This window comes from Erinaceus europaeus, chromosome 20 (assembly GCF_950295315.1).
Source record: "Erinaceus europaeus chromosome 20, mEriEur2.1, whole genome shotgun sequence".
In the NCBI taxonomy this organism is placed as follows: domain Eukaryota; kingdom Metazoa; phylum Chordata; class Mammalia; order Eulipotyphla; family Erinaceidae; genus Erinaceus; species Erinaceus europaeus.
In genome coordinates, this window is record NC_080181.1 from 52,009,882 (window position 1) to 52,029,285 (window position 19,404).

The following is a 19,404-nucleotide window of genomic DNA, read 5'->3' on the forward strand; positions in this document are numbered from 1 at the left end:
TAGACTAACTTGCCCAACTCAACTCCCTGTCCTGCTCTCCCCATGAAACAATAGCAGTCCCTTGTTCTGTGTCCTCACTGGATTTCAGGAGAGATCTATGGAGCTTTCTGTCAACCAACCCAGCAGCTTCCACAGGCATGACTTCCATTGGGGCCAGGGCCCTGCCAGCTCCTTTGAAGTGCTTCTCCCCACTCTAACCCTGGTGGAAAACCCCCTGGTCCGATTCTTACTGTGTAGCAGTAAACACTCTCCTGGCTTGTATTTCAGCCCGAGTAGGAGGTGGATATGGAACAGTCTAGGTCTCTAGGCCATCTGACCCACTGAAGGGAATCCAGCATTTCCCCCCAAATCTCCAAGAGCTATTGATCAGCCTGAGATTTGGAAGTGATTATGATTTCAACCAGCTCTGTTTGCTCTGCCAAAAAACCAGGGAGCTGGTTCAGATCATGGGGATGTCTGGTCACTGCCTGGGGGCTTCCTGTTTTGTGGCACCTTTTGTATGTGAACACAGTATCCTTTCATGGACATTTCTAATCATGAAAAATAAGTGACTCAATGTAGTCATGCTAAACCCATACCCGCGATCTGGCAGGTTCTGCTCTTAGGCAGATTGTACATGACCGCCTCCTCCACAGATCAGTTAAGAGTTCATTTCATAAGTGACCTTATAGATCCTTAACAATTTTTGCTCTTGTGGTATGATAATCCCAGTCACTATTCCAGTTCAGGTTTTCCCTGCTAGTTGTCCTTAACATTGTAATGAAAATCGGAATGCACTGAGCTTGCTTTCTTGTAGTAAAGGGTTTTCCTAAGTGATGAGATGTAGAGTTACTGCACAGAAGTCTGAACACTTTGAAGGCTCTTGACTCAGCTGACCCAGGGTTCTGGTGGCCGCCAGCAACAGGTTATTTCACCCCACGTATTGCCACAGATTGTGGAGCTGCTTGCTGGTGCTCAGCGCTTGCTGTTTTTACCGAGCATCAGATGCAAGTGGCTACTGCTGCCCTGAGCTTGTTGACAGGCTTTTCTGGCAACCTGCTCCAAACCACGGTGCTCTGTATAAATTCTCTTCCTGAGGACCCCCCAGGGCAGGAAGCAGTCCGAGACCTGGGCACACCCAGCCTCTGGGGTCCCATGCAATTGTCCCAGCGGCTGCACTATCTCACTGGTGTCCCAACTCTGGCTCAGAAGGGATGTGGGAGGGAATACCTTACCTCTGAGGACCTTACACAAAGCGCCACAACCGTAATGTCTAATGTACTGTGAACCCAGAGAGAGAGTCACCCCATCGCAGGTGCTCACTAGCCCCTCATGTCTGAGGACAGTCTCCTTCACTGTCCACGCACCACCAGACACTGCCTCAGCCCCTCAAGCCATCAGTGTACCCCACAACCTTGCAGGAGGCTTGCAGGGCACCCCTGCTCCCAGAGTGAGAAACCAGCAGGTCCTAACTACTCTCACGTTATTTGAACGATCAGTCTGTCCCTTCCAGATTCTCCTGCAGAGGGCGCTCCTGGGAGGGCCCTTCGTGCTGTGTGTCTAGGTGGGAGGCAGAAGTTCTCTAGGACAGCTGCAGACACATGGGTCTGGCTGAGCTTACCTGATGAGGATGATGACAGAGGGTGTCTGTGCCATGGCCCCGATCATGCTGCAGACACACATGACGCACAGGAAGGTGAGGAATGCCTCCTGGCACCCAGGGCTGGGGCATTTCCCAGGCACCACAGTCGCGTTTTCGGGTGGGATAGTCGTGAGGCACGCACAGCCAGTGAGATTCTGCAAGGCAAGCACTGTCCTTTAAATGGGGCATCTCTGCTTTCTAATCCCCCAGCCACGCGTCAGCTGAGTTGTCACAGTCTACTTTATGCATCTGCTCCATGAAGTGGGCCCAGATAAATGAGCTGCACAACACATCCACAGACACGGAAACTAGGGGTGGGGGAGCTGATCCCGTCTCTCATGCATTTCCTTTCCACGCTCAAAATTTCCTCAGTAAGCAGTGCCCCCCCTCCACACACACAATTAGAGGGGAAATTGTGCTTCTATAACATAATAAAACATTGCCGAATTAACATTCTAATTACTCGCCAATTTGTCCTCTTTTTTATGCAGTCATAATTACACTGAGGTGAATTAAAAGAGGTAAATCAGGTAACCTGCACATTGTTGGTTCAGTGCCGAATGTGGCACTTGTGACAAAGGACGTGCTGGGGGAGGACGGGGTGTTCTAAACTGGCTAAGAAGGCAAAGAGGGCTAAGGGAATTCGGGGAGCTTGGAGCGGGTGGTGGAGCAGAGCTGGAGCCCAGGGACCTGCATGTATTAATACACGATCAGAGAGAGAGAGGAAGCCATTGCATTCTATTTGATCTCAGGGTGGAGTCTGCCCAGCTGCCCCCGCTCCCAGGAATCCCTGATGGCAGAGGCAGAGCAGCAAGCCTTCAGCCAATTAAGCTTCAGTAGTAACAGTGCCTAGGCCTTCAGTGAATACAGCACGAAAACAATCCCAAACGTTTTTCAGCGCTTTCTCCCCAGGCCGGGCTAGCAGGGCGCAACCCAGATACCCCACCAAGGGGCCAGCGGCTTCCTCCATCCTCTCCCCTCACCCTCTGTCCTTTCCCCACAGACCACAGCAAGAGCTTCTGAACCCCCAAAGCTGTGCGGGATGTTTTCAGGGGTACCTGCACAGGGTGTCTCTGGGGGTGGCTCATCACAGCATCCGGACACCCAGGGGGTTGTCTGCCAGTGCTGAGGCCCGGCCTGCTGGCTCTCTGCCTTTTAGCTCTGCCTGGAGATTTTCCAGCTCTTGTTCAAACCCAGTGCTGATGTCTCTGCTCTTCCCTGAAACTGGCTCAGCCCAACCTGCCCCCCATCCAAAGAGGCTTGCAGAAAAGGTGTGTGCAGTTTTCACTGAGGGTCTCAGTGCACAGCCCTGGGACACAAGCGGTTTGGAAGGTACGGGGCGCAGGGGCGGGGGACTCTTTAGGAAGCAGGACTTCTCCCCAGCCCTCACTCAGAACGCCATGTCCTGCCTTGCCTGGAACAGGACGCTGTTGCTCTGTACCCCAATCTCACCCACCACCTCAGCTCCCCCACTCTGTCTTCTCATAGCTTCCATCTCCACAGTATGGAAGGGATTGATCACACCAGGTGACTGTACCTGGACCCCACCATCCACTGTTCTCTCTGGAGCTGCAGGGAGCCCAAGTCCTAGAAACTCCTCTCTGGTCTCTTAGCCCATGCACCCAGCTCCCCTTTTCCGTGTCCAGGCTGGCACCTTCCCCACTCTCTGGTCTGGCTCTACTCCATCTGTGTTACCATTTAAGGGCCTCATAACACCTCTACATTTCACCTCTACTCTGGAGGCCTCCCAGACGCTTCCTAAGAGCACGCAGAGACATCAGGTCCCTCCTGAAACAGCACCCCTGGGGTCCCGCTGTGGTCAAGGCCCTCAGGCCTGGAGTAGAATTAGACGCTGGGCTCCATGCCGTCCCGTGTGCTCAACCTGTCCGTGAAGCAGACGTCCCCTGAATGGAGTGAGCCTGGGGCAGGGCCAAGCAGCCAGGGGGAGGGGACAGGTGAGGCCACACCAAGCCAGAAACAGGCAGGTCCAGCATGCAGCTGTGAAGGTAGCGACAGGCTGTGCCCAGGAGAAAAGCAGGGATGGACACCCCCCCCCCCCCCCCCCCGCCAAGTTGTGGGCATTCTGTGCTGACTTCCTCACTAGACAGTCCGTGTTTGAGATGAGCTGTGAAAGAGGATAGGGAGGTGTGATCAGAGCAAGGACTTCCTGTTTCCTTAGAGGCGCCATCCTGACACTGGACAGGGACTGCAGGTGGTGCCTGGGGTGGGGGTGGTGGCTGAGGGGAACTCTGAATGCACCCAATGGCCAGACACCATGTGTGGTGGGGAGAACACACCTCAAGCTCCTCTCCCCAGGAAGCACAGGGAGAAAAGACACCTCCCTCCCAGAGGGTCTGACACTGCTTTCTCAATGGAAACCAAGCCAAGTTAGGCCAGCCCTTTGGCTGGTATTAGCTGGGCACCCAAGGGAGAACCCCCAAACTTGGAAAGTTCTGGGTAGGAAACCTGAAAGTACAGAGAGAAGCTGGGTCATGAGAGAGCAATGCAGTCCATTGAGATTGACAGTCTGGGATCCTCACCCTTTCTGAAGACAGTCCTGGCTGGCAAGCTGACAAGCAGGTGGAGTTTGGACACTGCCAGCAGCCACGAGGGCCTGCAGGAAGTAGTCTGGTCATACTATGCACCTTGGTAGTCTCCAATACACCCACCTCTAGAATTTGGTCCCTGACATGGTGAAAATCCAACTTTCCCACCCTGGAATAGCTTCTCCATTTGCTACTTGCTAAGAGCTCTGGGAGCAGGACTCTGCTGGTGTGACACTTGGCAGAGCCGCATCCAGTTGCCCCAAGCAGGCGCTCCCTGTGGCTCGTGAGGATAATTGTGACCACAGTGCTCCGAAACCCAGGGTGACCTAGAGGACAGAGCAGGACTGGCTCTGGCTCTGAGAGGAGTTTCTCTTCCCACAAAAAAGCTCTCTGGGATTTGGATGCATTTTCTTCTGATGAAGGAAATGGAAAGCCTACTGTTTAGACAGCCCAGAACCAGTCCACAGGTGGGCCTGCCCAGGGACAGACATGGTGGAAGCCAAGTCTGCACACAGTTGAGCCCTCCCTGGGTAAAGATGTGGACTGCAAGAGCCCACATGCTGGAATGAATTCTCTAGGGAATAACACAGAGACAGCTCCAGCTCAGTTGTAAACAAAGCCCCATGTGGACAAGCTGCAGCACGCGACCGAAGGCTGTAAGACAAACGAGTTCCGGGGGTTGGGCGGTAGCGCAGCGGGTTAAGTGCACATGGCGTGAAGCGCAAGGACCAGAGTAAGGATCCTGGTTCAAGCCCCAGCTCCACACCTGCAGGGGGGTTGCTTCACAGGTAGTGAAGCAGGTCTGCAGGTGTCTGTCTTTCTCTCCCTATCTTCCCCTCCTCTCTCCATCTCTCTGTCCTATCCAACAAGGACAACATCAATAACTACAACAACGATAAAACAACAAGGACAACAAAAGGGGAAAAAAAAAAGCCTCCAGGAGCAGTGGATTCATGGTGCAGGCACTGAGCCCCAGCAATAATCCCAGAGACAAAAAGAAAAAAAAAAAAAGACAAACGAATTCCAGGCCCTACCCACTCAACAGGCACTGGGGTTGAAGCGTGCATGTGTAAGGAGATTTCCACTTGCTCCTGTTTATACAGCTGGATTTCTCAAATCAAGCCAAACTCATGGCTATTACAACAACCTCAAAACTCGAAAACATGAAAAAACAAAATCAGTGAGAGAAAAATTGCCACCAAGAATTATGCTCCTACTTCTCATTCAGTCATTAACTTAAACTGAGAAATGTTTCTGTTCTCACAATAAGACTGGAGACCATAAAAATAGAAAAAGATGCTCTGGAATTTTGGGTGTAATTTTTAACTGAGGAAGGGAATCATAAGCACACTGTCATGATAGCTCAAACTACTAGAATGAAATCTTGTCAGCTGTGTTTGGAAAATACTGGCAGATAAAGTTGTCTGGCCTGGGTCTCCCATCCTCATCCCCAGGTAGCAGGCCCAAGACACCATGACAACAGGCTGGGATGTGCGTCTCTGAATGACGGCCTCAGCCAATGTGTCCTGGACCTTTGTGGTTGGTCCTGTGACGCAGCGAGAGGCCCCTGATGCACTGCGACAGTTACTACCTTCCCTTTGTAGCCAGCTCACCTCACCTCATTGGCCCAGCTTGGAGGCTATTGCCGGCACCTCTGAACTGAACACAAAGACTCCACAGGCCACACAGTGCTGCAGGGACTATGGCTGAGGAGCCACAATCCAGGAGGGAAGGTCTGGACACAGGCAGGTCCTCTGTCCCCCTCTCATCTCAGTAACTTTTAATGTGGGGAGAGGACTTGTCCGGGGAGCAGCCAGGTCCCCCAAACTCAGCAGGAACGGATGCCGAAAGGATGCCGCCCTGAGCGTACACTGGGTCCTCATCTCCCTCCAGACAAGAGCCCTGCTTACGAGAAGGTTCCTGCCTCCACACCACCCTAACCCATGCCAGGCTGGAGTATCCTTCCTGACAAGGTGGCGCTGCCCCTCCTGAAGACACCCCCCCCCCATGGCCCCTCTGCCAGGCCTCACTTCCTACTTGCCTGCTCCTCAGCACAGAAGCACAAGCTTTAGCAGCACTTTTTTTTTTTCCTAAATAAAACTATAGTTTTTAAAAGTTCAATTTTGGGGAATAGGCACTGGCACACTTGGTTGAGTGCGTGTTACCATGTGCAAGGACCCAGGTTTGAGCCCCCATTTCTCACCTGTGGGGGAAAGCTTCACAAGCAGTGAGGCAAGTCTGCGGGTGTCTCTCTCTGTCCTTTCAAATAAAGTGGAAGGAAGGAATGAAAGAGAGAGAGAAAGAAAACTGACCACCGGGAGTAGCAGATTTCTAGTGCTGGTACTGAGCCCTCCCTGGTGGCCAATTTTTTTTTTTTTTATTTTAAAATTTGGAACAGGAATTCACACTAACTGAAAACCATTTAGAAAGTATGGGGGCCCTAATAGGCAACAGTCGTCTGTAGGACTAGCCCATCCATCCGGTGTTTCCCTCTTCCCCACAACCACAGATCTGTGCTCCTGTCTTTCGTAGACGGGCCATCCATCAGCCGTCTGCTCTTCTCAGTGTGGCAGGCTGGCCGCTGCTCTGGTGCTTCCCTTACATGAAACTGACCCCTTTCAGCTCACCCTGGTCAGCATGGCTCCCACTGAATCCATTCTGTTTCTCTATGGGTGGCCGGGGGGCAGTGCCTCCCAGAAGGCCGTGACCAGAGACCCTTCTGAACAGGAAGAGGAATGGCCGTTTCAGTCAGAGCCATAGCAGGGCTGTGGCTCCACAGTCTCGGGGGCTACAGAAAGGTGTGGAGACCACCGGGGCATGTCTCAGCTTTGGCTGACTGCTGCCCTTGGCCCGCCTGGGTCACAGCGCCTCCACCACCAGTGACTTCTGCTGCTGTGACATGAGGAGAGGCACCTAGTGGTGGGCCAAAAATGAGAAGGAATAGGACATCAAAAGACGAGTGTGCAGCGTCAGCTCAGATGCACACCTGTTTCTAGAAAAACTGACTTCTCAGAACTCACTCCTGGGTTGAGTGGTAGCTCACTAAGGGCTGGTGACATGCCACATTCATGGCCTTGGTACCACATGAGAGGTGCCACAGCACCTGGGGAAGCTCTAGCGATCTCTCCAGTCTGTCTGAATGTGACATTGGTGAGGGAGCAGTGAAAATGCACATCATGAGGCCCCTGGCTCCACAGAAAAACAGGAACAGCAAGTGTCAATGGGGAGCTTGCTGGCTGCTACTGCAGTCTGCAGGGCCCAGCTCCCATCTATGAAACACTCAGGGGCTGACAACACCCACCCCGGGGGCCCTTTGCAAGACAAAACCAGGATCTCAGGGCAGCCAGGGCTGGACTCCCACTACTGAGCATTACAGGTGCCCCCTGGACATCTGCTGCCCACAGCCCGTGTACTAGAAGGTTCTGTTGGTGCCCATTGCCCTGCAAGAGGCTGCCGTGGGCTTCCTCCACCCTTTTATTCAGCACATTGTGAGAGCACCACTTTGCACTGTCAGCATTCAGCAACATGCTTCCTGTTGGAATAATTACTTCTGAGAGTGAAAGGTACAGAAACAATGTGGATAATCTATCTGTGCCAAAGGAAGCTTATAAAATTAACTGGCTATCTCCTCTGTCACTCCTCCTGGCCATATGCACTGAGAAGAATTAGAAATCGTCAACTTGCTGCAACCCTGGAAACTTCCAGGGCTACCATTCAAGGAGTCATGAAATGAGAAAACACACAAAGCCTGAACCTGGGCAGGAGACTCAGTCTAATATGGGGAACTGGCTTCTGGGAATTAGAGCTTCTTAAAACCTGGATGATCTGATTGGTGAATTATTCACACCCAGTCAAGTTAGGGGAGTTTCCACCAGTCTTGATGGGAGTTAAGAGTCGGGAGAGGCAAGAAGGAAGGGCTGAGTCTTTACCTGCTGGCCCAGTGCTGCAATGAGACTGTGTCACTGTCCAGGCTTAGGGGGTCGGGGGTGTCAGTCTCCTGCTGGGTGTTCTGGAAGCCTGTGGCCTTTATCCAGGGCCGGGCAGGACCTGGGGCAGCTGTGCCTGAACCCAGGCCCCATCCCTGAACACTGGAAGCTAGTGAGGGAGCTGTAGGAACACACCAGCGCCTCCCTAGACAGGGAGAGTCCTGCCAAGAGCTGCAGGAAGGGGCACAGGGGAGTCAGTTGGCTAGAGAGGCAGCTGGGTAGCAGGCTCCAAAGGGCTGACTCAGGAAGCCTCCCTCTGACCAGAGGAGCCGTCCCTGCAAAGGTTCAGGGGCAGGTGAGAGCCGGAGTGTGGGGAATGCCAAGAAGTAGCACAGAGCAAGTGTTGCTGGGGGTGGGGAGTGGTGGCCACACCTGCAGAGCACAGTACATGGAGGGCCCTCCCTGGCAAGCCGGCAGTCACAGCATAGACAGACCCAGCTACGGGCGACACAGAGTATGGTCCACAATGAGCACAAAACACTGCTCCTCCCACCAGCCGGGACTAGCAACACCATACAGACGACCCAGCACAGAGATGGCAGGAGGAGGGCTGTGAGGAGTAAACACACACGTGGCACACGTTGCTGAGAGAGGAGGAAGCCTACAGCTGCTGACTAGTGTGGGCACTAGGGGAAGGAGGGGGAGCACACACACCAGGAATATAGTTCCATGTCTGGCATCTTCACAGAACGCTGTGGCAGAGTTCTAAAAGACTGAAACTGCTGGGAGTCGGGCAGTAGCGCAGCGGGTTAAGCGCACGTGGCAAAAAGCGCAAGGACCACTGTAAAGATCCCGGTTTGAGCCCCCGGCTCCCCATCTGCAGGGGAGTCGCTTCACAGCTGGTGAAGCAGGTCTGTAGGTGTCTGTCTTTCTCTCCCCGTCTTCCCCTCCTCTCTCCATTTCTCTCTGTCCTATCCAACAGCAATGGCAGCAATAACAACAATAAGTACAACACTAATAACGATAAGGGCAACAAAAGGGAAAATAAATAAATATTTTAAGAAACTGAAATTGCTTTTTGCTCAGTTTTGAACGACAGCCTGAATTCCTGACTTGGGGCCAAACTGCTGGGGGCCACGATGGCACATGGCAGACCTGGCAGCAGGCTGCTCAGGCTCTGGGGTAAGCAACCTGCTGCTGTAGGCGTCACGGCAATGCCACAAGGGCCTCTTTCCTGGGACACACGAGGCTCTGAGCCCCCACTCCCTCCTGCACCTGCTGGAAGCTGGGAGTCCAGAGGCCGCCGGTGAGCCCTGGGTTCGGTGTTTTTTCAGTCTCTGCCTTGTAATGAGAGGAAAACCTCACCTCTGTCTATCACCCGCAGACAGTGAGAGGCCCCAGTGACATGAAGGGAAGGCAGTTGTCTGGGGGAACAAATGGCATGCAAAAGGGAGTCAAAGACAGTCTTTTTGGGGGTCGGGCTGGAGCACGGTGGGCTAAACACACATGGTGTGAAACTCGAGGACTGGTGTAAGGATCCTAGCTTGAGTCCCCGGCTCTCCACCTGCAGGGGGGTCGCTTCACAGGCTGTGAAGCAGGTCTGCAGGTGTCTATCTTTCTCTCCCTATCTCTTCCCCTCCTTTCTCGATTTCTCTTTGTTCTATCTGGCAACAACAACATTAACAACAACAATAACCACAGCAATGATAAAAACAAGGGCAACAAAAAGGAAAATAAATAAATAAAGACAGTCTGTTTGATTATCACATCCACAGCTTGTTATTTTCAGCAAGTAGACCAACTGGGGCTTCCGGAGGCTCCCCCAAACCAAACTTTTGTCCATGTTAGATCATAGATGCAACCATTTCTTGGTCAGAGAATATTCTAGAACAGAGACTTGTTTGCTCTCAAGACACCAGCCACCAGTCTACACTGAGTCCACTTAATTTTTCTAACAGGAAAATAGACGCCAATTTATAATACAGCCTTTTGGATATTAAGATGTTAATGAAATTGTTGCCATGAAAAATAATAGCTTGTATTTTTATTTTAACCATTCTCAAGGCCCCATTCCTTTTTAAAAATTCATCTCTAGTCACATAAAGAAATTGCTTCATCATCTAATTTGAAAAATCCATTTCTTCCCACCCACCCCCATGCTAATTTATTTTCTCTATAGAAAATATTAATAACCAGCAAGGAAAATAAATGTTAAGAGCAAGGAAAATTGAAATCTCTGAAAATGAAAATAAATGATCAATTCTTATTTCAGAGAAATCGCTGTTCCTCTAAGTCACAGGATGTGGGGAGGGGGAGACCGATTCCAGCACTGAGATCCTGGAAAGCAGCCACCCAGCCCCTCCCCTGCCTGGCTCTGCCTCCCAGACACCTCACACAATCACCATGCTCAGGAAACTCAGATCAGAACATGCTCACTTAGCAGAGATGAGACAAGTATCCCAGGGACCAAGACTGCAGAAGGCAGCAGGGGTGTGTGGGGGTGGGGGAGGGGACTCTTACTGGGCATTGAGTTTTCATGCTAAGGACACAGAAAGCACTGGGCTGGTGGCCTGCTGTTCTCATTATGAGAAGAGAAGGGTCAGCAAAAGGTAGAGTGACAGGGCAGAAAAATAGAAGGAACCTCTTCAGGGAGGCAGAGGCAGAGGCAAAGGGGACTAATGAGAAAAGGTAAATTTCTGCCGCCCAGTTTCAAGGCTGGATGAGGTCTGCCCTGACTAGTGGATTTCTTGCCTTTCTTCAGTTACTTCTGACCATGGGAAGCCCACCACCTGTTGGGTTACCCTACTCCACTGATGCTCGCGAACTACAATCTTCCCCTGAGTTTTACATTCTTCACTCCAGGAACATTCTAGAAACCTGTCTGATTTAGCAAGAACACTGTCCTCCCACCTGGGAGATGGAGGACCCAACACTGGAGCAAAACTCCAGTGAGACAGAGTCCCAGCATAGAGAACAAAGCACAGTCACACACCCCACAGTCCTTTGGGGTCTAGACGACTACTCGGCCCCAGTGCCCAGCCCGCCTGTCTGGCCCCTTACCGTGCTGTTGCAGCCAGCAAAGCAGGCAGACAGGTAGGTGATGCCATCGGCCCCGCACACTGGAGTGAAGGAGTCGGTTTGGCATTCACAGTTTTTATTGCAGGGTGAGTAAGGGTCCAGGGCTGCACCGGATGCCGAGCTGGAGATGAAAGGAAACACAGGGTCCATCAGAAAAAGGTCAGTTTCTGGAAGGACCCCATGAGAGCCCTCTGCTGTTACAAGGCACTGGCACCCCGTTCCTTGTCCTTCCTTCCTAAGCCTTTATGTCCTGCAAGGCTCAGGACTGGTCTCTAGGCAGGGTCTCCTCCTCCAGGATGCCTCTCCTGACTGACATCTCTGTCTACTCCATCTCCCCTGGACTAGCACCCACCCCCAGCTCAGCCATCACTTCTCCCCTGTGTGGAATAGCCCATGACTCTTTGCTTGACTCTCCTTGGTTGGCAGAAAGCCTCCTGGTACTTTAAACACCAGTGCGATGAGACTGGCTTCTCAAACTACTACCTGTTTGATTCTACTACTCAGGAAAAAATAACACTAGGTTGCTTTACATTTTCTTTGGCACCTGCAGCAAGCAAACTGCAGCTCAAGGTGGGGCCAGTTCCTTGGGCATCATATTTCCAGGGAAGCCTCCTAGAGTTATGAGCCCTTCAGAATGATGTCTCTTCAGAGGAACCCTTTGGGGTGACAGCTGTCAATTTGCGTGGTGGGCAGTCAAGACACAATGCCAGTATCATTGCCTCTAATCTCACGGGGTTCACGGGGTTTCTGGAGAACTGCATGGGCACAGCCAGGGCGAGGAGCTACGTGCCCAGCCAGCACACACCACGGGAGAGCTGGCTTTGCCCACCCCACCTCCAGCATGGCCACTGCAGGCAGGCCCTGCGGTACTCACGTGTTTCCATAGGGAACAGTAACCCCAGCCACGGGGCCTGTGTCGCAGCCCAGGAAGAGGAAGGAGACGTAGCAGGCTGTGGACACCAGGTTGACCAGCATGGCCATGCGGATGGCCCCCAGGGCAGACAGGCTGAGCTTCTTCACCAGGAGCCCGCCCAGGAAGATGCCGAGGCAGGCGCACGGGATGGCCGTCATCCCTGGGGGGGGGGGGGGGGGGAGATGAGAGGGGAGGTGTGAGCAGGCAAGGCAGGTGAGTAGTCTAAGTGTGAGTGTGTGTCACGCTAACAGGGCCCTCATGGGTCACATGCCAGCTGGGGACAGCTGGGGGAGGGGCATATTTCAGCACCATTAGCACAGCAGAGCAGTACTGTTCATTGGGCACTTTAATAGGGGGAGCTCTGCCCTTGAGCTCCAGGCCTGCCCCTCTGTGCAGCCAGGAGGTATAAACAGTGGCTGCAGACCCTCTGGGCATTCTCCTTCTGGGTTGGGCCTATAGGCTCTAAGCAAGGCCTCAGCTGAGGGCGGACAGTGCAGCTGGCAGGAGGGGCAGCGGTCTGTGTGTCCATAATCTTAGAAATAGCTTCAGCAAAGCAGCTTCAGCAAGGCCCAGAAGCCTGCTGCTCCAGATTCCTGGGCTTTGAGGGAACCCAAGACTTGTATTCTGACTGCCAGTGTGGTTTTGCTCTGTTTTGAGTCACTTCATCTCAGCTGTCCAGCCGCCCCCTCTGCCAATCAAGAGACCTGAGGCCAGTTGACCACATAGATGCGGGTGTCCTTCACGATTAGGGTGTGAGAGGCATGACCAGGGAGGCTGTGCTCTGCCAGGGGACTGCAAGAGGCCCTTCAGAGTACACAGCGGGGGCCAGGACATGGCTCACCCCATGGAGGGCACGCCTGGCCATGCATGGGGCTCTTTCCCCTGCACCACACAGGAGCACCATGGATGTTACCAGAGGAGTGCAGTTTAGTATTTCTATCTTTCTCAAAATGCAGAATTAAAACTTTGCCAAGGAGGAGGCTTGGTAGTGCTGTGCCTTTGGGAGGCACTGTGCTTATATCCTGGCACTACACTGGAACACCTACACACACACGTGCACATATATAAACACACACGCGCGTACACTGGTGCTATCTGGCACCCTCGAGTATTTGTACCTGGTCATGCCCCGGCCTCTGTTCTAAGGAGAGGATCTCTGTGGCCCTGTGCCTGAGTCTCTGTGCCCACCCTGGTCACCCTGGTCCCAGTCAGCGCCTAGTCTCTGCACTTGCTTGCCCCCAAGTCCCGTCAGAGAGGCTTGTGTAGACCCCCTTTCTGAGCAGTCTCTGCACCCCACACAGGGACCCCTGTCCTTGCTCACCCCTACTGGTTTTGGGCTTCTCTGCTATTTGAAGTTGCCTCATTTAGTTTCAGTTTTCCTACTTTGTGCTCTCTTTCCCTTTGTAAGCAGCAGCCTCCTTGAGGACAAGAACCATTCCTGACCTGCTCTGCCCAGCCTGGTGCCTGCGCAGCATGGGCACAATGCCAGGGAGCCTTCCAGGGTGAACTCTGCGGTAAGAGGATGGACCCTGTGAAAGAGCCCTGGTGGCTTTGTTTCCTTTCCTAGCAAGACAGAGGGCACGCCAGGTGAGGTGGCAGCAACCATGGCAATGCCAAGGCTTCTAGCCTCTTCCCCCTAAGTCATCACCAGCCTGGGACATCCCTGAAACTGTAGACTGTGTCCTCATCTCCACACATGAATCAGTGCCACGAGTCCCTTCACCATCTGGTTGGTTACTCCTTTTTTTAACTGGCTCCATCTGCTGGCGACTGTGGGTGGTCTTGAGTACTGCAGGGCGCGTGGGGCCTAGTGCTTGGCCCTGAGGAGCTACAATAGATGGGGCATTTCCCAACAAGGCCAGGCTTTGTGCCCCAGTGCCTTTCTCTGTCCCCTGAAGGCCCGTACCCTGCCCCGCAGTCAGAGAACCCAGAGGGGGGTACCCACAAGCTTCCTGCATGGACAGCAGAAGAGTGGGTGGCTGCCCAGGCTGCATGTGGAGAAAGTGCCCTCCCCTGTGCTCTGACACAGGGGAGTCACTGGGAAAGAAACAGGTGAAGGAAAGCGAGATTGTTTTTTTGACCTGCTCTGAAGACTACTGATTAGTCCATCGATAGAAAACGTAAGGGTCTATCCTGACACAGAACACAGCCTCCACGTCAGAGCTATTGTGCAAATGTAATCAACTTAGGGAGCAGTAGCTAAGAAACCAGAAGGTGAGGGATAAACGCTTTGGGTGCTGGAGGGCACAATCTCAGAGGTTGTAGGTCTAAGGAAGAAGTTATAACTTTAATTACAGAACAATGTGTGTTATCTCTGCTCTGCCTGACGGTGAAGCGATGACTATATTTTGCTAATACTTTTTGGAAGTAATACTCATGAAATAGAGGTAGTGGAGAGTTATTAGTAATAAAGGTATCAGATAAGGCCTGGGGATTCTCAGGGATACTTCCTGTGATTAGGTCACATCATCACAGGAAGGTTTTGACTATTTTTTTAAATAAGATACATTACATCCTGTTAAATGCCAAAGCTTAACAGTAGCTGCTTTCCTGTATCTGTATTCACACTGTAAGCACTGCTCTGATCAAGCTTGAACATTTCCAGAAGTCCAGGAGACTCTCCGGTGACCCTTCCCAGCTATCCTCCCTGAAAGGTAATAGCATTCTAGCCCATCACTTTATTTACTTCATAGAAACACATCTGACCTCCTGTGTGTATAATGTCTGACTCCACACTGGGGACACCTATCAAGATTCTTCTCTCTCTCTGTCCCTGTCTCTCTCTCTCTCTCCTGCTGTGACTACCCACTGTAGGGACAACCTGTAATGCATGTGAGGGGCTGCTACGGACACAGTTTCGCATCAGATACGAAGACTGACCTAAGAGTGCATTTTTGCTGGCCACGTGGGCAGAGGGGGCGGTGGCTCTCGCACACGCCTAGCTTCACCAGGCAGTGCCAGAGTTCCCCAAGTGGCCACTACCTTGCACACACCCCCTACATGCACACCAGAGTTCTGGTTGTTGATCCCCAGACCTCTAGATGTGGAGCAGCATCTGGGCAGGTGTCCACGTGCCTTGTGTGACTCAGGAGGGGTTACGGTTTGTGTTTCTGCATTGATGGTTTTGTGGTGTGAGTAACAAGAAGCACTAAAGGAGATGTGAAGACACTGCCTTCCCCTTTCCCTTAGCAGATGGTCCAAGTCCTACTTGTGAGAGAGAATTCTTTGGGGCTCCCCTTCTGGCAAACTCCTTGGTAAAAGCTCACATAAGCTTTTATTTGGGGAGTGACCAAGAGAACTTAGCTGTGGTCTTGATTTTCACTCTTGGTCCTGTATAATTATTTCCTACACTGCAGCAATGAGGTCTTCTCTCTCACCAGCTCTACTCCCTCCCTCCATGGCAGCCAATGGGGTGGGCTCCCTCAGTTGCCCACCTCTACTTACTCCCTGCATGGCAGCCAGTGGGGTCATTTCTTAGTTGCCCAACTGTACTTGAACATTCTCAGGCCTCACTCAGCCCCTTCTCTGCATCTGCAGAGCACAAGAGCTCTTCTGGCAAGGGCTCCATCCTCTATCCTCTGTGTCTTCTGTGAAGCACCTGCCAACCTTTTGTCTCTGTCCAGATGCCCGCCTTGGTCTTTCTGGAACAGCAGCAGTTGTTCCCAGGGAGCACAAGCGTCCCCTCCTTGCCTTGAGCTCCACTCCCCCCAACACCCGGCTTCCTCTCCTGTGACACTGCCTTCATGGAATCGCCTCTTCCCTGAATCCCTGGCTTTCTGGATTTGTTTCGGATGCTTCTGCTTAGACTTCTGTGGCCTCTGTCTCCTTGCAGTTGGTATGTTACTCCTTCTCTAGAGATTTCACACATTGGCCCACATAAATTACACTGCCATTTATATATCAGTGTGGAATAGACATATCACCATCACAGATCTTGTTCTTGAGATCGGATCGTAACCAAATACAGGTGGCCCTTGAACAGCATAGGTTTGAACCATGTCGTTCATCCTTACAAAGTCATCTTTGGTATCACTAAGTTCAGTGTAGTACTGTACTGTATTTCCACTTCCTTATGAATTTGAATTTGGGGGTAGCTAAATGTTACATGTGAAGTTTTTTTTTTTTTTTTTTTTTTGCCTCCAGGGTTATTACTGGGGCTTGGTGCCTGCACCATGAATCCACTGCTCCTGGAAGCCATTTTTTCCCTCTTTTTTGTTGCCCTTGTTTTATCATTGTTTGGGGTATTATTATTGTTGTTACTGATGTCACTGTTGGATAGGACAGAGAGAAGTGGAGAGAGGAGGGGAAGACAGAGGGGGAGAGAAAGACAGACACCTGCAGACCTGCTTCACCGCTTGTTAAGTGACCCCCCTGCAGGTGAGGAGCCAGAGGCTCGAACCGGGATCCTTACGCCAGTCCTCGAGTTTCGCGCCACGTGAGCTTAACCTTCTGCACTACCGCCCGACCCCCATACATGAAGCTTTGGCTGTATGTGGGATCAGTAACCCCAGCCCCCACGTTCATAGGACCAGCTCACACAGGTACCCCACCCTCAGCAGCCGCCAACAGAAACTCATTCACATCTTCCCTGTGGGTCTGACTCTCCTCCACTGCTTCCAGTTCACAAATGGCATCGCCAGCTGACCACACCACAGATCTGGGAGTCACTCCGAGTCCCCCCTCATCTGCTGTCAGGCCACTCTACTCATGCCATATAGCTAATGCTGCTTTTCCTGAGGACAAATAGGTTTGTGTTGGAATGCTGCTGCTTCCAAATAACTGGAGGGCGGGGCAAGCATGGTGAGGCCACACCTTAACTTGGGGAGAAGTGACCGATTCCCAGCTGTGTTTACTGCTGGCATGGGGACACGAGGAGAGGAATGGCTTCTGAGCCCCCCCGCCACCATTGCTGACTGTAGGTTTCATGCCAGAAACATGTTCATTCATGTGTCTGTACAAACTGCAAGCCCTTCAAGTTCTACCTTACTTCCCCACTTTCTTCATGATCAAACCCCAAATGCTCCAGTTCAGACCCACCTATTGACCTCCTGGCCTGTGTCAGTGCTTCCTGTGTTCATTTTACATGTTTGCTTGTTCCCACTGCCACATGCGTTTAGCAAATGCCTCAGGTGGGCAAACCTGGCTCTGGAGAACCTTGAGGCTCCTGCTGCACACGCCCACATGCTGAGTGCAGAGCAGCTCGCTCTGGGCTCTTTGGCAGCCGTCCCCCATATCACGGACCTCGCACGGCGGAGCAGACTCACCTAGCAGTTGGTTGGCAGAGGAGGTGGTGAGGTTAAACTGCTGCTCCAGGTACTTCCCCAGGAAGGCCGCGAAGCCAGCCACCACTGCAATCTCCATGCAGGCGGCCAGGATAATGCAGGTGAACACGGGGTTGGAGAGCAGGTGCTTGGTGACCTTCGGGATCACTGTGGGGAGAGAGAGCGAGCAAAGCCACGATGATACACACTCACGGAACCCTCAGGCCTCCTGTTCCCCCAAGATCTTATTTTGACCCACTGGTGTCATCTCAGTTGCCACCCTCGGAAAATGTCAGAGGCTCAGGCAGAAGACACCTGTAACTGTGAAAAGTCTGGCTTCAAACATTTGCAGATAGTTTGATAACTAGGCTGGCAAGTACTAAAACAAGAGGCCACACCATGGCTTTTTCCAGTTATTTTACAATGAACTACTTTTTAAGCAGATACAGAGTATTTCCAGCTTTAAAAAAATAAAAAGGATAGGGATCTTAAAAGGAAAACATCTTAATTATAGATGATGAATTGTATATGTGTAACTATGTTAACCGATATATGTAAGCATTTACCTTGATATACCAGTGATGGATATTAATAACAGAACATGTGTTAGGAAAACATTTTTTGTCTTCAGAGTTTTAAGAAATGAAAAGTCTTGTGCTATCCCTGCTACACACTGAACTCAACCTCCACACTCTTTTTACCTTCTCCCCTTCATGGCTTCGTCCCTCTCTGGGTACAAAGGTAAGAGCAACCTAACCACAGGCCCAGTTCTCACCTTTGATCCACTATGAGCATCCCTACAGGGCAGCCAATGAGAGCAGTCACTTAGCTGCTGAGCTCTGCACGCTGGTCGACAGCCACACCAACTGGCTGCCCTCATGCAGGGCCTCTGGCCACTGACCACAGGAGCCTACTGCCCGCCCCTCCTGCAGGCTGCCCCCTCCCAGGTCTCTGCCTGGGCTCTTCTCCTCTGGAGGCTGCACTCAGATCTATCTCTCCTGCACCCACTCCTTGGACATCAGGTGACCTTTCCCCACTACCAGACCCAGCTCAGAGGAGCTCTGTGGTCTTTGATGTGTTTTAAATACTGACTGAGCTGAGTGAAGCCGTGGCTTTCAATCGTAATTTATTAGACTCTTGTTTTCTTAAAGTATGTGGTCTTTTAAAAAAATATTTATTTATTTATTCTCTTTTGATGCCCTTGTTGTTTTATTGTTGTAGTTATTCTTGTTGTCCTTGTTGGATAGGACAGAGAGAAATGGAGAGAGGAGGGGAAGACAGAGAGAGGGAGAGAAAGAGAGACACCTGCAGACCTGTTTCACCGCCTGTGAAGCGACTCCCCTGCAGGTGGGGAGCCGGGGGCTCAAACTAGTCTGTGCTTGCCTTCCGCTGGTCCTTGCGCTTTGTGCCATGTGCGCTTAACCCACTGAGCTACCGCCCGACTCCCAAAATATGTGGTCTTGTAAACCACTAAGACTTCCTCTTACATTGCTGCTTCAGGAAATGGGACACTTCTCTTCTCAAATCCCTTGAAAGCCATCATATTACTTGGACATTTCCAGCCATTAGAACCCTTGTTATATGGTCTTTGACCAGATTATCTCAGTTGTGTGTGCTGTTTCATGGCTGTTATGGTTTCATATGATGCTTGGTTAAAGCAAGTGCAGTCGTTTAAAGAGAAGTCTATTTCAGTAAAGGTGCAGGTGGTGGGCAGAAAGGTATGTCAGGATATACGTCTGCTATGGCCATAATACTGCAGCACTGGCTGGGTGGCATCCTTGTTTCTGGGGGTGTACGTGCAAATAATAAAGACGAGCCCCAGCTAAAGCAAGGACTAATCCTAGTCTAGGAAAACTGCCAGGGCCCCAGGCAGACACAACAAACAGGTGAGTAGGGTGTCTAGCGGGCCTTCCACTGAGATGAATCAACCAGCTGTGCTCAAGAAGAGAGCTAATTACATTGTGTAATCTCATCTCCTAGGAGATGGAACCTCAAATGGCCCAGCTAATTAGAACAAAATAATAAGGGGGCAGATAGGTTCTTAATAATGTTAACAGAG

General features: G+C 51.7%; 1 protein-coding gene across 4 annotated transcripts in view; it reads right to left on the reverse strand.

Moving 5' to 3' along the window:
• Positions 1-19,404, reverse strand: part of SLCO3A1 (solute carrier organic anion transporter family member 3A1) — a 186,442-nt gene that overhangs the window by 10,346 nt on the left and 156,692 nt on the right. For all 4 annotated transcript variants that reach the window (XM_060179356.1, XM_060179354.1, XM_060179355.1 and 1 more), the window contains 4 exons: positions 17,349-17,513; positions 12,046-12,244; positions 11,154-11,292; positions 1,601-1,776 (listed from right to left, as the gene is read on the reverse strand). In XM_060179356.1, the coding sequence (XP_060035339.1) occupies positions 1,601-1,776; positions 11,154-11,292; positions 12,046-12,244; positions 17,349-17,513 (679 nt within the window). The remainder of the gene's footprint in view (positions 1-1,600; positions 1,777-11,153; positions 11,293-12,045; positions 12,245-17,348; positions 17,514-19,404) is intronic.